The sequence below is a fragment of the Asterias rubens genome, chromosome 5 (genome assembly GCF_902459465.1).
Source record: "Asterias rubens chromosome 5, eAstRub1.3, whole genome shotgun sequence".
NCBI classification, from domain to species: domain Eukaryota; kingdom Metazoa; phylum Echinodermata; class Asteroidea; order Forcipulatida; family Asteriidae; genus Asterias; species Asterias rubens.
The window spans coordinates 20,063,921-20,082,691 of NC_047066.1; the positions used below are offsets into that span (position 1 = coordinate 20,063,921).

Here is an 18,771-nt window from a genome sequence, read left to right on the forward strand (position 1 = left end):
TAATCGAGTCTTTGGAGAAACAGACCAGCACTGAGCGGAAATTTTAAAGAAGTTGTTTTCTTAATTTTTAATTTAAATGCCAAAATACATGAATACTTTATTTTATTTTGGCAACTTCCTTCTGAGAAATTACATCAAAAGGGGTTACAATTTAATTGTAACCCCTTTTTTTAATGCTAATTGAATTAGCATTAAAAAATATATGCCGATGTTTTTCAATAAACAACTAGACTTTAAACATCTTCATCTTAGTTTCATTCTCTCTGGGTTTTTTCTACTTTCACAACTTTTGAACCAAAGGTGGTTTCAACATGGAGTTCTACAGTATTAAAGCATAGATTATGCTCTTTTCAAGTAAATAAGAAAAGAAAAATTAACTTGGTCGACAAACGACTCATTTTGCTTGATCACATCACTAAAAGGAAAGCCCGGTTTTCGTTAAGCATTACTCGAATTCGACCAAGACCTGGACATTGGTTCCATTATATAATTTTGTGATTTATAATCGCTGTGATTTGTGACTTAAACATAACTCAGATCAGTTATGAAATGAACTATAATTACAGTTATCATGATTGATTTCTATTTAGATCGACATATTGTGCATAATACATTGAGGTGTTCTGAAACAAATTACTTACAATAAAAAAATTATATATACACATATCTGCATCCAAATTATTTTCAAATATTGCACAACTTTCTTTTAAGGTGTCACAAAAAAACGTCCCCCATAATGGCAAGGACAATGTGTTCTAGGAGAGTGTAGCTAAAGATGGAAAAACATTTGTGATAATTTCTACACAGAAGTGTATTGCAATCTAAACAGCGACAGAGCTACAGGGGGGTATGGGGGAAATTAATACACCCCCCCCTTTTTGCCCCCTTCCCCAATTTACCCCCAGAACCTATTTCAGTCTACACCATAACACTTGACATGCTTGATAATGAACAACCCACTCCATTTGTCACTGCTGACAAAAAGTCAAAAGTGAAACCGAGATCCAAATCTAATAGGCCTACATTGAAAAGATAGCATTTAATTAGCATCTTTTAGTAACCCCCGAGCCAAGATCTGACTGTATGGCACAAACAAATTGTTGACATGGCAAAAACCTGTGGTCACAACGTCTCAAGCCGATATTCAGCCCGAGTAGCATCAACTATACATGTGTATATATATATATATGGCCCCTTAAGACAACTCAAAGCCAGTGTTGCTTGAGATTGCATAACGAAGCTTCTCTTTAAGAGTGCCCTTCTTCTGGTAGTTGGGTAGCTTGAGCAAATTAAAGCAGGTGGAGGAGGTTGGTAACCGACCGACAGGATCTCTCTTCTGGATACGCAAGAAGCCACGGAGGACACTACCGACAGTATCACCGGTATCCTGCATGAGAAGCGGACATTAGTGTCAACAGAAATGTATTATTGTAAAGTGATTTTGGTGAGTCTCAGGCATGATATTATTTGGTCATTGGGAAAAAAATATGAATATTTTGTTGAGTGCAAGGGCTGACCTACATGTACATATGGTATCTAGGCTTTAATAGACTTCAGGCTACATGTAACATATTGAAATAGGGAAGAACATCATGCCTGGAAACTAAAACAAAGACAATATTCATAAAGCAGGATCGAGGAGCATTGTACCTCTATCATAAATGAGTATTTTCAATTGGATAACACACAAATTGCTTCTTAGATATTTTGATTGAGACAAATTCCTGCCATAAAAATATACATGGTCAAACGGAAGGGGGAAAGAGAAAGTCTGGTCTCTTGTTCTTTTTGTATTGCTTACAATTAAAACTAAATATTATTAGGAACCTGTACCATTTAAATTTACCATTTTTACCTATTTACTAATTGAAAAGATATGATATGCTGTAGTTCTTACCTGATCATCACTGACTTCCACACATCGTATTGAGAAGGGTGGCTCTAGATGGGCAAAACCTAGCAATGGCGGCTTGGAACAACTTGTTACAAACTGTAAAAAGATTGGTTTTTAAAATTGGTAACTGATGAGCCTCATGTTTCGATCCTAATAGAGTCTTTCTTACAGGCTAAAGGACAACACACAACAAGTATTGGTGTAACAGAAGCATTTAGGTGGGAAAGTTACTATGAAGTGAACGCAGGGAGCAGAGATGCAGGTTATGAACAAATAATATAAAAACCAGTGCATTGTAAATGCAAAACATACATGACTGAATGTTCATTATTAAGTTTATGACAAAAGATAAAAAGAAGGCCTTCACAGAGAGCATTTCATTAAAACAGATGGGACTACCCTGGTTATTTAAAACAAAATAAATAACAAAATAAGCACAGAAACAAATGTTTTTCATGAAAACCCACTTGACATCAGATTTGTAAGAAAGATAAAATATAATCACCTTGAGGAAGAGTGCCCTCTCTGCTGACGTTAAGTCATGCTCCAGAACATCAAACAACCAATTGACCACCCGATGGGAGTTATGAAACCCTCCATAGTACTGTGTATGTTTCCTAAACCACAAGCAAAAATAATAAAAACAACAATAATAATAAAAACATGGAATTGAACAAAATAAAAGTTATTTGGTATTTATTTGATTTTATCAAATTCTTTTGTTTTTTGTCTTAATGAGGATATATCATACTGTGAAGAAATTGTAGTTAAGTGTCTTGTTCAAGGACATAAGTGTCAAGACTGGGATTTGCACACACACACTCCAGTGACTTAGCCATCAGAACTTGTGATGAAGGCCATGTGAAATGATGCAAGGTCAAAGGTGATTATGTAAGTGGGCTCAACAGCAGATCTCTGGCGCAATTCACAAGCCTCGAAGTGTGATGTCGGATGTTCAGGCTAGTGTTTGATATGCTTAAATTATGGTTGTGCTTGTGGTTATGGTTATGGTTATGGTTATAGTTATAGTTATGGTTATGATTATGTATATGGTTATGGTTGTGGTTATGGTTAAGAGTTATAACCTTATCTTTATTACCCACCTGAGGTCTGTAAAGTCAATCTCAGTATTATCTCCAGATATCAATCTCTGTAGCTCTGGACCAGAGAACCACGATAACCACTCGGGGTTTATTATGGATCTGAAACCGCGCTTAAATGCCTTAGTCTGGTCCCGGATCTGCTGGTACAGCCTGTAGTGGGCCATTAGGTGGATGTAGCTGATTCTTAAGGGTAATGGATAGGGAATCAGACTTTTTCAATCAAATAGAGTTTTAAACAAAATGTTTTTCCTTTACTTAAAATAATACAAGCACCTGAATAGTGATATGTGTCTGCAAGGTTAAAGTAATCTGACACAGACATAGTGTACAATAGTCATAGTTTTAAGTTTTTGTATTCCATTGAATAGTAACAATAATCAATAGAACCTTTATGGCGCCTTACATCTAAAACAAACCCCAAAGCTCTATAGACAGTATTGAATAGCCCCTTTTTTTGCTGCTATGAAAGACGCCATTTTGTAGGTCAAACTGTATGCGCGTCTGAACGCGTACATCAAAGAAACACGCAGCATTCCCGATTAGATTGCTACAGCACAAGCACGCACACGCTCGCAGACGCCATCTTGGAGAGCAAATACTTGAACGGTAACGACATATTCAATACGGTCTATAACAACAACAAAAAATTTTAAACGAAGCAAGTTTAATAGGGAATAAACTAAAGTACACAGCCAACGAAAAATAACAAAAAATGTATGTTAATGAACAAGCAACAGAACAAAACGGAGTTATTGATTTGGGCTCTTACTTGTTCTCATTGGTAACTGCCATTGCCTTGCCACCAGGTACCAGTTCATGAGTGTGGATCTTACCCATGACATCCTCATCATAGGAGAAGACGAGATCAAGGTCAGAAATGTCGCCCTCATAGTGCTGATTGGAAAATGTAAATGGAACATTTACTATCATTTCTTACTGTTCTTAAAGACACTGGAAACCTTTTGTAATTGTCAAAGACCAGTCTTCTCACTTGGTTTATCTCAACATATGCACAAAATAAAAAAAACTATGAAAATTTGAACTCAATTGGTTATTGAAGTTGCGAGATATTAATGGAAGAAGAAACACCCTTGTCACACCAAGTTGTTTGCTTTCAGATGCTTGATTTCGAGACCTCAAAATCTAATTCCGAGGTCTCAAAATCAAATTCAAATATTTTAGTGAAAAATTACTTCTTTCTCGAAAACTACGTTGCTTCAGAGGGAGCCGTTTCTCACAGTATTTTATACTATCAACAGCTCTCCATTGCTTGTTACCAAGTAAGTTTTTTTGCTAACAATTATTTTGAGTAATTACCAATAGTGTCCACTGCCTTTAAACCTTGTCAACCCAACCCTTCAACCCAAACCAGGTAAGGACTGATAAAACAAGTCCACAGGCTCTGGTCAGTGGAATCAATCATATGGGACTCCCATGAAGGATTAAACAATGGCTGTTTTCAGTGGAAGGGTCGAGGAGGTCTGAGTATAATGTCCAGAATCAGGAAAACTCCTAAGAAGTCACACGCCTACATGATTGATAAATAATGTTACCTTGACATAGGTGAGATTCTTGTAGAGTTCAGGATCCATTGAGGGAAGCTCATCAATGGGGCTATAGAGCTGATTATGCTGCTGCTCTAACATCTGACTCAAGAAGAAGGTTGCGAAAGGAACTTCAACCACAATGCTCTATGAAATATATCAATAAAAACCCACATGTTTCAGGATAACGCTAATCAAGTAAAATTGTGCAAAGAATTGTTAATTGCCTCACAATTCAACTCTTCCAAAGTCTTTCTATTCTAATAAGGCATATTCACAAAAACACACACATTTATACTAATAAATCAGAAGAATTCAAGTAAAGGAAGTGAAAAGAACAGGTAAATAAATTAAAGTTATGTCAGATACCAACCAAGTATAAAACAAAGTTATGAGGAAAATAGTTACACGGGATGTTAAAGGATCCTTAAAAAATAATAATATTATAACCATACACAGATGTTCGATAAGCACCGTATACTCGGTGCTGTTAGAGAATCTTCCAGGAAAGATAGACATGGTCAAACACTGAAGCTTTAAAACTATTCGACTTAACAAAATTTGTGATGACAATACAAAAATGAAACGGGTACACACCTCGTACACAGCTTTGGCGAGCATCTTTCCGACAAACTCAAAAAGACCTAGATGGTTCTCATTGATGAAGGATGTCGGGCTTGGGTACAATCGCTGCTCACTGGTAGTCTGCACACACAAAAAAACACTTAACCATTAGTGCTTCTCTTCACCCAGGAGTAATTAAAGGGGTAGCTTGAACATCAACGGAAATAAAAACAACAATGATGGCGTATCGTGGCTAAGCAGTCTAGTGTACTGTGCTCAATTACTGGTGATTGGGTGTGGATTTGAACCTTAGTCATCACACTTGTGTCCTTCCACTAGGCACTTAACCATAATTGCTTCTCTTCACCTAGGAGTAAAGGGGTAGCTTGATGTTTATAAACATACTTTGATGAGATGGTTTAAGTTGTGAAATTACTGGCCAAAGGGCCATTCAAATGTTAATGTGCCCAAGTGTTGGCTGATAATGCATCTTCATCGCGGTCAGGATAAGGGATATCAATGAATAAACATATATCAGAAAGATTTTTTTTTTTATAATTTAGGTTTAATTACCTTGAATAAATTGAGCGTTGGGTTAAAGACCGTTCTTATAATTTCTTCCAAGAATTCCTTAAAGACTCCATCTTGATCTATGCCTGCTTCGTCTAAGCCCTGTCACACAAAGATACACATGGTCAAACACTAACAATTTAAGACATCAAAATTTCATAAGTTTCGGATAAACCTTTTGAGATAATCCAAATTGTTTTTATGTTGCATAGATTACCTGCATGTTAATAAACCTGACCCGGATAAGACCTTTCAGAGTCTGGGGTTGGAGACCAGCTAACTGTTGGTACCCATCCTACAAGCAAAGAAACACAGAAACAAATAAACAAAGCTAATGTTACAGGACTCTGGTCAGTGCCTCATTGAGTATCTAGCCCTGCATGGCAGTACATAGATAAATGTATGCAGTTGTTCCACCATACACGACCCTTGCAGATGAATAGTTTTAGAAGGTTAAACCATAAAGAAAGGTCGGACCAGACATTCGCCAAAAAATCAAAAAAGAAAAAGTTTAACACATGGACAAAGGTAAATCAAACCACTGAAAAAGAATTGGCAGAGTATAAAGATGTGAATAAAACACAAGGCCCTAGCCGGGAATCGAACCAGGGCCACATTGGTAAGAGTTGAGCACTGTACACACTATATAAGACACTTTGAGAGTTTCTTAATAACTATTTAGGAAACTTGTAACTTACTTCTACTAGCCTTGTCCTGTGTACTGTTATGAGCGTCGAGTGTGGGGAGTAACTCGCTGTCTCTGTGAAGCCAAGGGCTTTCTTCTCTTCAGCTACTCGTTTGCGGAATAGCATTACTCTCTGTCAGAACAACATTTTACTTCTTACATATATGACATATCCATAATGGCAGTATTAAGGGCATGGAGAGAGAGATCTCTTCCCATTAGTTTACATGCTGCTAGAATGAAAATACTCCTCAACAACTCCTTAATGTTTTTCTATTGTAGAGAAATAGGGAGGCAGGCTTTTGTGCATTGGACAGACACCATAAATGAGTTAACAAGTAGCGGGCAAAACAAATAACTTGAAAATGGACAAACAATGACAAACACAAACAGAAAGCAAGTTTACATTAGATCAAACATCCATCAGAATAAATCAATCAATAAAGTAGTATCATATTAATAATTTAGAATTGAACTTTAGAGGTTTTTTTTTATTCACAATAATTAACTTTTAAAAGTGACATGAAATGAATTTGGATGAGAATCTCAAAATTTACACCTTACCTCTCTGTGTGGGATGACGTGAGGAATCCGTTGCAATATTAGCGTCGTTCGTTTACTCCCCTTCTCAAGCTCCGCTCTGAAAGTGGTCAGTTTTAGGTCCTTGACTAACCAGTGGTTAGCCGAAGCGAACTGGCGCCTGCAGTCTCTGTCATATAGTAGACTTAGTAGAGAATGTGTGGAGCTAAACAGGTTGGCTTTCTTCACTGTACCATCTGGGATGAAATTTGTTTCGCTAAAATTTAGATTTTTGATAAAGTAAATTCATTCTAGTCTCTTTAGGGATAATGCATGTATTTGACAAATGTAGAACTTTCTGAAAGGCCAGGGTTCCCCCTTATTCTAGACCCAGAACCTTTCACATGTTCAATTTATAAGGTGAAATACTCCGTGCATCCTCAAAAAATACAAGTTTACAGGTTTGGACACAATGAAGATGACTTATTTCTCCCTTTGGTGACTGATTTTCTTCTTTCAAAAAAGTTTGATGGCTTCAGGAAAGTTTGAGAAAATCAGAAAAAAAATCCTGTAATATCACATAATCTGGTTTGCAGTAACCATTACATGATTACAATTGGTTTCTGGAGACTAAATACTTGATGAATTCTTTCAGTTAAAATTTGAATTTTGGAAGTAAAGTAGTAAAACAAGCAGTCGATCAGGAAAATGTTGTTGTATCTCTTCAAATTAATGGGACAAAAATCTGGTCGGCAGGTTCTTAAATGGTCTGTCAAGTTACAGGAAATACACTTTTGTTGAGCCTAATCAATTCTGTACATGAGTTACTGGGTTGACCTACCAATGCCATGCTCCCAGATCATCTTGAAGACAAAGGTATTAAGGAATGCTGTGACTGCAATAAGGTCCTCTTTATGGAATGGAGTCTGCTGGTCGTAAAATTCAACATCATCCAAGATTCTGCACATGGGGTTAAATAGTTAACTCTTTAGCTCATTAGCAAATTTTGCTCATTAGCAAATTGTTTGGATTTAAACAACCAAATTTGATCTTCCTACCAACTAACTTCAATTAGAGTATGTGAGAAGTATTATAAAAACCTTCTTCTCAAAGAGGTTAATGATAACTAGGAGCTTTAGATAATTATAACTTGAATTGTCATGTAAAAAAATTACTAATATCCTGGTTATATTACAAAATTGAGTTAATTGCTCAAATCAGGGGGCCAATTTTACAAAGAGCTTCAAATCAATCGTAGTTGCGAAGTAAAGTGTCATGTCACAAAACAAATCAATATGGTAATACTAACAAATTGTCTTAAGATTAATTTTATTACTTTGTAAAAACAAGCCCGGGTTATGAATGAATAATTAAACTAATTATTAATGAATCAGTTTGTCAAAAAAGAACCCAGGATAATACTTACGGTATTAAGTAGGTGGCAACATCACAAAAGAGCACCAGTACTGAGAGAATATTATGGGATTCCATGGAGGACGATAAACACTCTAGGAACAGCTTCAGACCTCCCTGGGGTCCTAATTCAGCGATGAATCGCCACAGTCTAGGCAGAAGGAGATCTCGATAGCTCAGACCTGTATCAAATTTGAAAGATAGTTTTGAATTGGATTACAAACTTTAAATGGTTTAAACAGTGCATTACGGGAAAGAGGCTAGAATCAAGCACCCTTTTCATCTGACAACTAACACCTGTTATCTTCATGTAACTCCTTTTCCAAACATTTTATACAGTGCATTAAAGATGCTAAAATAAAACATCCTTTTCATCTGACAACTAACACCTGTTATCTACATGTAATTCCTGTTCCAAACAGAGTAAACAGTGCATTAAAGATGCTAAAATAAAACATCCTTTTCATCTGACAACTAACACCTGTTATCTTTATGTAACTCCTTTTCCAAACAGTGAAAGTAATTGTATCATGCACAAACCAGATTCGCTCATCCATTAAGTTTAATGACCCAAGTACAGGCCTGGAATTTCATCTCTGAGAGAGCTAGGCCATTTTATTTCACACAGGGTTTTTCCATTGGAAAGTCTTTAAGTCTATGGGAAACTTCTCAAGGGTCACCAAGGCCAAGAACAGGGACAACAGAGGTCATGGCCTCCGTGGAATTCAATATAAACACACCCACCGGTGAAAAGAATGTATTACTTGGAACCTTACCTGTGAGTATATCACGTCTGAGTTCCGTGAGTGTAGCGATGGCTGTTTGATACATATCACACACATTACACACAGCTACAACCTCTGGTGCCTGTAAGCTCTTCCCTCCCTTCTGTGTGCCGAGCTTGGAGGTGGTTCTTTGCAAGCGCTTCAAGAAACTACCTCCTGTAAAGTAATGAGCAAGTAATGAGAAAATAGAGAAACGTTCAATTCCATAACTATGCACTTTCTCAGAAACATACTGAAGACGAGCAGAGTATACTGTTCGAAACATCAAGACCAAACCAGCTCTTTTCAGAGCCAACGCTCCCTCAAAAGAGATTTTACACATGGTTGTACCCGCAAGTCTACTATTCATAATAGATGTTAAATTTGCATCGGGGATAACGAATATTAATTTTGTTTTTTTTTACCCATACACCGATGTGTGTTAGCACTGTATACTCAGTACTTTCCCGAGTCCTGTGAAAAAATATCACAGGCATGTTACTCGGGTGGGATTCGAACCCACGACCCTTGCAATTCTAGAGCAGTGTCTTACCAACTAGACTACCGAGGTTGCCCGGCAGCTAGAGGCAGTTCGAATCCTATGTTTTGGCAGCGGGTACCGCAACGATATAATAGATGTTAAATTTGCATCGGGGATAACGAATATTAATTTTGTTTTTTTTTACCCATACACCGATGTGTGTTAGCACTGTATTCTCAGTACTTTCCCGAGTCCTGTGATAAAATATCACTACTATTCATATTTTGTATTATACCCTACTTCCTAGAAGAAAACAAAATGGTTTTAGGAGATGAACTTTATAATCAGGAAGCATTCAGACTGAATTTTACAAATATACCTATTGTATAATAGGTACAACCGAGCCTGTATAGTAGCTTTATTACAAATACAGAGACATACCTTTAGAATGCCCCTTTCCTGACGATGTCGGTGACTTTGCTGTTGGTTCTTGGTCAGGAGCCGCCTTCAACACATCAAGAAACACTGCCTGTAGAATCTGCTGGCCCCACAACAGATTTAACTGCCTTACAACGAAGTTCATTGCTTCGTGTAATCTGAAATATTGATACGTCATTGAGCATATTTAATAATAGTAATAATAATAATAATAATAAAGGCTTGTATATCACTCAGGGATGCGCACAAGGAGCTTCCACATTCAGCATTTTCTAAAAGATACTGTCTAGCTAAGTATTTAAGTATAAAACCAATTTTTTGTCTAAAGCACCATGAAATGGAAAAAGGATGCTTCATTTTAGTCCCTTAAAGCCATTATACACTTTCGGAACAGAACAAATGATAAAAGTTCACAGATTTTCAAATAACTTACAGGGTTAACAGAAGGTAATGGTAAAAGACTTCTCTTGAAATTTTATTCCATGAAATGCTTTACTTTTTGAGTAACAATAAAAACAATTATCAATTCGCGACCACGAGAATTACGGATTTATAGTAAACACATGTCATGACACGGCGAAACGTGCGGAAACAAGGGTGGGTTTTCCCTTTATTTTCTCCTGACTCCGATGACCGATTGACCCTAAATTTTCACAGGTTTGTTATTTTATATATAAGTTGTGATACACAAAGTTTGGGCCTTGGACAACACTGTTACCGAAAGTGTCCACTGGCTTTAATGGAGCTTTTTTTTTATTTTATTAGTTTTTGTAAATTGTCGCAGGGGGAATCTGAAATGCTGTGTATAGCTCAATTCATTACCTATGGTCGGTGGGTTGTGAGAACCAGCCGAGGACGGGGTGCCACTGAGTCGTGTGAGATTTCTTCTTGCCGACGTAACCTTGACAATGGGTCAGGAGGGAGACGGTCACTCGCTGGAAAACACATTGTGAGAGATGGGTAAGGATTCAAATTCATGTTGTGTCAGATGAAAATGAATGAAATAATAGTGGCATTGGAAACAACGTTGCTGTTGACATTTTACAAAAACAATTTCAAATACTAAAATGCATAAGTTAGCAAAAATACTTACTGTAAAAACTTGCACATTGCTTGAGAGAATCTGTGGAAACAATAACAATACAAAAAAAAAACTGCATGTTAACAAAGTTACAAAGTGATGTGACAATATGCACCGTCAACATTGGGGGGCAATCTAAGTTAAGTATTTAAAATTTAACTAGAATATCAAACAAATATTACCTGCTGTTCAAGCTGACCCATGTGTATAAGATTTGCTGTGGATGAATACATAAACAGATTTCTATTAAATAACATTAATAAGATTTGACTATAAGATTTGAAAACAAAAACCACCACTTAATCCATGAAAAAGTAGCTGGAGGGTGAAAAAGTAGCTGGAGTGTGAAAAAGTAGCTGGAGGGTGAAAAAGTAGCTGGAAGTAACTAAAACATTTGCAATTATTATGAGAACAATGCAAGCAGGCAATGGGCACTTAGGTCTGTAGAGAGATTAGGGATTTACGTGAAAAGATAGCAAGTTATTTGAAAAGAATTGGTTTTGAGAGCCGTGAAGGTAGTTTCCAGACCTCTTGATGGACCCCTTAGCTCCACACGTGTGATGAAGTTTTTACATCAACTAGAAAACCTCTTGTCCAAGTCAACTACGGTACATCATGTTATACATGTAGTTCTCTTACCCATTAAGCACAGTGCATAGTTTCCTTCCAGTGTGTTAAAGATTATCCTCATATTCTGCTCTTTGGCAAGAAAGTCCAGGCACTGTTTGAAGAAATTGTGTGTCTTTACGGAGGCCAGACACTGCCGAAAAAGAAAGAAATGTTGTCCCTTTTCAGCTTTTTATTATGGGATAAACCTAACACTCGAAAATCCTCTGCATGAATTTGGAGAATTGTGGATGAATGGTGGATAAATTGTGCATGAATTGTGGAGGAATTGTGGAGGACTGAAGACCATCATGGTCGAGCATTCAAGTGCACTGGACTCAAGCTCTGGTGGCCAAGTCATCAGGGTGTGGGTTCAAACCCCGGTCATGACACTTGTGTCCCTGAGAAAGACACCAAACTGTAAACGCTTCTCTTCACGGAGGTAAATGGGTACCTGTGAGGGCAGGTATGGTCATTGTGATTGATTTAGCATAGTGCGCTAAAAATTTTGCGGCACAGGCTGTATAATACCAGGAAGCTGAGATAGTTTAAGGAATGAAATAAAATTGCTTGGTGACCAGGGGAAATAATGTTAGGAGACATACGCCTTTTGGCGACAGTTATTTGTTTAACTTTTATGCTCTCCTGGGCACCCCACTGTTGTTTTACTTTGTTTTCTTAAATATTTGTAATGTATGTACATGTGCTTGTAAATGTGATTGCCCGAATAAATATTATTATCCCCATGAACATCACTGAATGACGGATTTGTGCGGTATATAAGAAGTCACCATTAGTAATATTATTTTTATTTAATTATATTGACAATTTACCTCTGGAGCGATAGTAGTGAGGTGTAGAATAAGAGCTGGTACTGATAGAATGTAGAGATGGAAAAGACTTGTCAGGTTATCCGAGAATTTACTGGCAATCAACGGCCTGCAAAATTATTTAAATATCAATTATTTAAAAACAAAACTATTATAGAGATTCGTGCATAAACTTTGTACAAACTTCGCAAAAGACCTAAACCTTTATAAAAAGTTAAAAATCAGCAAAATTTAATATTCAAACTGTCCAAAACAGTAAAGTCAAACAAAAAAGTGCAGCATCTAGAAGTCATCAAAAGTTAAAAGAAATTTACAGGTTGTACAGATTGTATAAGTTGTAAAAATCAATCAAATGTGTCAAGGCCCTAAGATTTTCCAATGGATGTGCCGTATACTTGTGTTTCCTTTGTTGTTTCTACTGTGGAAATATCTACATCTAAACACTAACAAAATTCATACATGGGATCCATAGAGATATAAGTTATACATAATGGACTGCATACCGTAATGCGACAGTGAACAGAGCTGAGAGCATAGCATGGGTTAATGAGGGCTTCTTCCTGGCTAGGCCCTGGACCAGTAACTGCTGCAGTGCAGGGAACAATCCCTTGCTGTTCAGATGACCCATTACATTAGCACAAAGCTGGTTCAGACTGGGTTTCAAAGCTTCCGCTTCGGAGCAAAGGAGGGGAAAAGGGAATAACAAATAAAACATTCTGAATCAGAATCTACATATTTATATATTTGGTTTGCGGTAACACCATGTGTGTATCTCCTTGAACTGTCCTTCTTTATTCTACTACCGCAGATTAGATTTATCGGATGTTTGGGAGACTTCTCAGTTCTGAAAAGAACTGTCCTGCTTTTTAACTACTGCCGGGCGGAAGGTATAGTAAATTGGCTGGGACTACTACTTTAGCTTATAGGATCGTGATTAACTGCACTACCGCGGAGTCAGTTCTTGAATTAGTCTCAACGTTTCGACTAGCTTGCTCTAGTCATCCTAATTGAAACATCACACAAACTTTTTGTAGAGAAGACAATGAACATACTTCAGTTTCAGATGTGGGAGGAAAACTGCTAAAGGTGAATGAAAGGGAAAACCCAGGCAGTCAGGTAGGGACTAAAACAAACAATTAAATTCAATTCAATTCAATTAATAAAAAAAAATTAATCATCCTTTATTAGGCAATTACATCAGTTGCTCAGCTCCATATAAAAACATTAAGAGATATAGCTACAAAATAGACAATATACAATTATTTAAAAGTATTTGATAAAATGACAAAGCAGATATGTAAAAATGGTTGAAACCACAACAATATATACAAGTGAATACATAAAAAACATTAATTGAATGTACATTATTAAAGACTGTGGACACTTTTGGTAATTGTCAATGACCAGTCTTCTCACTTGCTGTATGTCATCATATGCATGAAATAACAAGCCTGTGAAAATTTGAGCTCAATCGGTCATCAAATTTGCAAGATATGAATGAAACAATAAAAAAAAATTGTCACACGAAGTTGTGTGCTTTCTGATGCTTGATTTCGAGACCTCAAATTCTAAATCTGAGGTCTCGAAATCAAATTCATGGAAAATTACTTCTTTCTCGAAAACTACGTTACTTCAGAGGGAGTCGTTTCTCACAATGTTTTATCCATCAACAGCTCCTCATTACTCGTTACCAAATAAGGTTTTATGCTAATAATTATTTTGATACCAATAGTGTCCACTGCCTTTAAGAACCACAAAACAAATTAAAAAAATACAGTGAAAGCAGGTCAACAAATGCAAGGTAAACAAATGCAAGGCTCCGGTCTGGGTTCAAACCAAGGTCCACAGAGGTGAAAGGCAGGGACAGAAAACTACTGAGTCAATCTGACTGCAGTGTATTGCATAAGTAGAACTTGGCTAAGTGGTAATATAATACAACCTTGTTTCAATCATAGTTATAAACAAATAAAAATAAAACGCCTGCAATTTAGTATCATTTGGCCTTTGCTTATGGTAAGCTGTGTTTATCCAATACAATACATATATCTGAAGAATGCAGAGATGACTATGAGGACTAGTTCAATGGGAAAATGAGCACAGTAGAGGGCTAACTTACCTCCTTGTACTTTGAGGATCTTCCATGTTGAACAGTCGGTGAATGTCACCATCATGTGTAAGTAGAGGGTTATGACCTTAGCATCAACTGGGGATTCAGGCTGAGGACGAATTAAATGAAATAAGAGTAGGAGGGTTAACTAATGAATTAGTATGCTATATGACAGAGGCATCATTTTCAGAAAAAAGAACATCAGTCCAAAGTGTTAAAAGAATAAAAGGCATGTATTATTACAATGCAGGATATGTACATGTCGCTGTGAACGGGTGTTTTGCATTGCTGTTGTTGTTTTTTGGTTTGTTTGTTTGTTTGTTTGTTTGTTCGTTTGTAGGTTTTGGTTGTTGTTTTTTGTGTTGTTGTTGTTGTTGTTTGTTTTGGGTTTTTTTTTTTTTTTTTTGGGGGGGGGGTTAATTACTTACCTTGAGTTGTTTGAGGTATTTACAGCACAGATCCAATAAAGTCTTCAGTTGAGTAATCCAGGCCAAAACATGTTCCTTAGATAGTGCTAGTGACACATACCAAACCTGCCAACAAAATCAAACATTACCAGTCTGAACATTATCCAACTCCTCCAATAGGCCTAAATAAAATAGTCAACAACGTACAATTATAAATGTATACTAGTGAAGTAATTTTCACCTTAGGATCTCCTTCTTTGTCCATTCCCGCCAGTATGTAGCGACAAAGGTTCTCCAATCTCTGCAACAATGGAAAAATCAGAATGTAAAAATGTAAACGGGCCGGGTAAACTAAAGGGCATCTCTACAGAGTACAATGTAAAAAATATAATAACTTTGTATCAAAAATTTTAAGCCAGGCTGGGTTAAGTGTCTGGTAAGCACTGTGACCAGAGTTCTATAGGCCCTCGGCACTAGAGTTCCAAAGGATCTCAGCACTACTAAGTAGTATTCCCAAGGTAGACACCAGTGTTCCAAAGGCAGGCACCGGTGTAACAAAGGCCCTTGATGCTATTCCAAAGGTCCTAAGGAACCAGAGTTCCAAAGGGCCTAGGCACCAAAGTTCCAAAGGCACTTGGCCCCACTGTTCCATGTTCAAAAGGCCCTAGGCAATAGCGTTCCTATAAGGCTCTGGGCACCAAAGTTCAAACACCCTTGGCACCGGAGTTCCAAAGGCCCTAAGCACCAGTGTTCCAAAGGCTCTGGGCACCAAAGTTCAAACACCCTTGGCACCGGAGTTCCAAAGGCCCTAAGCACCAGTGTTCCAATGGTCCTAGGCACCAGTGTTCCGAAGGCCATAGGCACCAGTGTTCCTAAGGCCATAGGCACCAGTGTTCCAAAGGCCCTAGGCACCAGTGTTCCAAAGGCCATAGGCACCAGTGTTCCTAAGGCCATAGACACCAGTGTTCCAAAGGCCCTAGGCACCAGTGTTCCAAAGGCCATAGGCACCAGTGTTCCTAAGGCCATAGGCACCAGTGTTCCAAAGGCCATAGGCACCAGTGTTCCTAAGGCCATAGGCACCAGTGTTCCAAAGGTCCTAGGCACCAGTGTTCCAAAGGCCATAGGCACCAGTGTTCCTAAGGCCATAGGCACCAGTGTTCCAAAGGTCCTAGGCACCAGTGTTCCGAAGGCCATAGGCACCAGTGTTCCTAAGGCCATAGGCACCAGTGTTCCAAAGGCCCTAGGCACCAGTGTTCCGAAGGACATAGGCACCAGTGTTCCTAAGGCCATAGGCATCAGTGTTCCAAGGACCCTAAGCACCAGTGTTACAAGGACCCTAACCACCAGTGTTCCAAAGGCACTTGGCACCAAAGGTTAGGAGGCCCTATGCCATGTATGCCATTCATTTAGTACATATTAAGTGGAGTTCCATTCAAATGTGCTGGTTGTGGCAAGTTGCTTAAAAAAATTGGTGAAATTAAAGCTTGAATTCATCGGCCCAAAATAGTCCAAGTCCTGAAAGTCTGACCTTGAATTTCATTTGAGTCCATCCACTTATGATAACAGATTCTGATGATGTATGTAAACCGCTCACCTGTTTATCCATATCATCTCTGTACACCATGAGGAATTTATGGACTGCCTGGAAGACATTTCGAGCTAAGGAAGAACGAAAAACCAAATGATATTCTTTATCCAAGATCCAAATTTTTACATACTATTAATTTGGTGCTCTAGTGGTAAGACTTCTGCTCTAGCATGGCAAAGGTTGGTTCAAACTTGGTGCAATTTTAGACTCTCAATACAATTTGCATTCATTGGAAAAAAAACACATGAAAAGAATCTATACGTATATAGGTAAAACATGTACATTGTCACAGAATAATTATAACCACTCGTTGAAACCTGGCTTTTCCATTTGACTCGGCTTCACCTCGTGAAAAGGACTAGTCCAGATTTCATCTCATGTAACCTGCAGCCGATTTTACGAAACGCTGGGATTAATCCTATCTCGAGTTAGGACGAGTAACCCATCCTAACTTAGGATGGGGCTGAAAGTGTCCTAATATTAATCCTAAGTTAGGAAGAGTTTGGTGTAATCGACGGCAGACACTCACTCTTGCAAACAAACGTAATTGTGATTTGACAAACTGAATGATATTGTAAGGTACAGTACCTGGCTTAAAATGGTGTTTGTTGTTGTTTGGAGACTGTGGGGATTGTGGAGATGAGACATTATTTCCTGCACTATAAGATTCTAGCAGAGAATCTAGAATGCTGAGCATGCATCGTCTGTGCCGCCTTCTGGATAGAAATCCTTGTACAAGTGCCTAAATAATACAAAATATATTTTATTTAACAAAAACTACAGGCAGTGATAAATACAATGTTAGAAAATGGATTGGTTTATTAGTCACTGTGGTCACGTGGCAATTACCAGATAATTTGTTTGCGGACTACTACTTTACTTTGTATATTCTAGTACAAGTACGGTTCAGAAAATCATGGGCATAGAAACAGCTGAATCACAATTTACGCACTGTCAACAATCAACAATCAATGATTTCGTGGGATGCTAGATTATACGACCGAATATACACATAACAACACAGTACAGTACAGCTCCCCTGAGTTATTGGGTCTACTATACTCAGTATTTACTTATTTACTCTGTCTATTTAACTTACTTTACTTATAACATTATTATTGCAATGATTAAGTAATAATTATTTAATAACAATAATATTTAATTTAATAATTATGCGGACACATATTTATACCCACACCACACTCAGTCAGTAAAAGATGTATTTATTAATTTTAAGCTTATAATTGATTCGTTCTTTATTTATGTTTCAAGGACAAACATACAAACAAACATTGTCAAAATAGACAATACGGTACGAATAGGACAACACAAAGCCCAACGTAGTTTCCCGTACGGACGGCCGCTGCACCCTTCGTTTTTACCTGTATTTTGATGACTGCTTGCTCCCGTTGTTTTTGGAATGCTCTTTCGTTCCTGGAAGCTTTAGCCTTTTCAAGAAGCTCACCCTTCTTTGAGCCATCAGCTTTGCTGAACATTGTAGTGAATAAAGTCAAGAAGACATGTAGAAAACTTTAGCCAAAACACTGGAGAGGGAGTCAGTAGGGAATTCGCCCAATGTTGATTTTCCTTCATCCATGAGAGGTAGTTGGCATTTTGTGTCTCCAGAGGGCTCACTTCTAAAGTTTAACGGTGGTCTTTTAAACTTGTTCAAGTCGCATCAGAACACACAACACAGAGAGTGCCCCCCCCCCCTTCCTCCTCCCATGTTTCTGCTGTCACAAAATCTACATTGTGTCTCTCCTAATCCTATAGCAAACGGATCATGTGTGTCCTTTCTCTGTGGTATAATTGCCCATAATCTGCTGATATGAATAGATAATCTTATTCAATCTAATCAGAGAGGTAGATTTAATCACCCCTTCCAAAAAAGTATCTCCCGGCATATTTCAGAACCCTAATAAATTGCCCCTTCTTTTGCCTCCTCAAAACAATTAATTCAAAAGGCACTAACGAGAGGTTTGATACATGAAATAAACCTCCCCACACATGTTTATGAATGTTGCCCTTGCTAATGAGCCCCAACAAATAATAAAAATAAGAACCATATGAATATTTGAACGATACTCTATTCAAAAGATGCAGTTGAATTCCCAAGTAGATCAATACTGATGCCACTGACTTATTGAAATTCATCGATCAATATTTTATTAAATTAA

The 18,771-nt window shown here is 37.6% G+C and overlaps 1 protein-coding gene across 1 annotated transcript; it reads right to left on the reverse strand.

Moving 5' to 3' along the window:
- Positions 1-188: 188 nt before the first annotated feature.
- LOC117290330 (ubiquitin-protein ligase E3B-like) lies at positions 189-18,194 on the reverse strand. The gene is made up of 27 exons (XM_033771665.1): positions 17,977-18,194; positions 17,183-17,336; positions 16,601-16,665; positions 15,248-15,307; positions 15,028-15,132; positions 14,609-14,708; positions 12,996-13,164; positions 12,496-12,601; positions 11,696-11,816; positions 11,239-11,273; positions 11,069-11,098; positions 10,798-10,910; positions 9,979-10,133; positions 9,069-9,233; positions 8,306-8,474; positions 7,721-7,839; positions 6,925-7,136; positions 6,374-6,493; positions 5,893-5,970; positions 5,679-5,777; positions 5,139-5,246; positions 4,551-4,688; positions 3,767-3,891; positions 2,998-3,180; positions 2,400-2,511; positions 1,898-1,990; positions 189-1,387 (listed from the first exon to the last, which is right to left on the reverse strand). Exons 1-27 carry the CDS (start codon positions 18,088-18,090, stop codon positions 1,196-1,198), a joined length of 3,240 nt encoding a protein of 1,079 aa, XP_033627556.1. The 5' UTR covers positions 18,091-18,194; the 3' UTR covers positions 189-1,195.
- Positions 18,195-18,771: the final 577 nt, after the last annotated feature.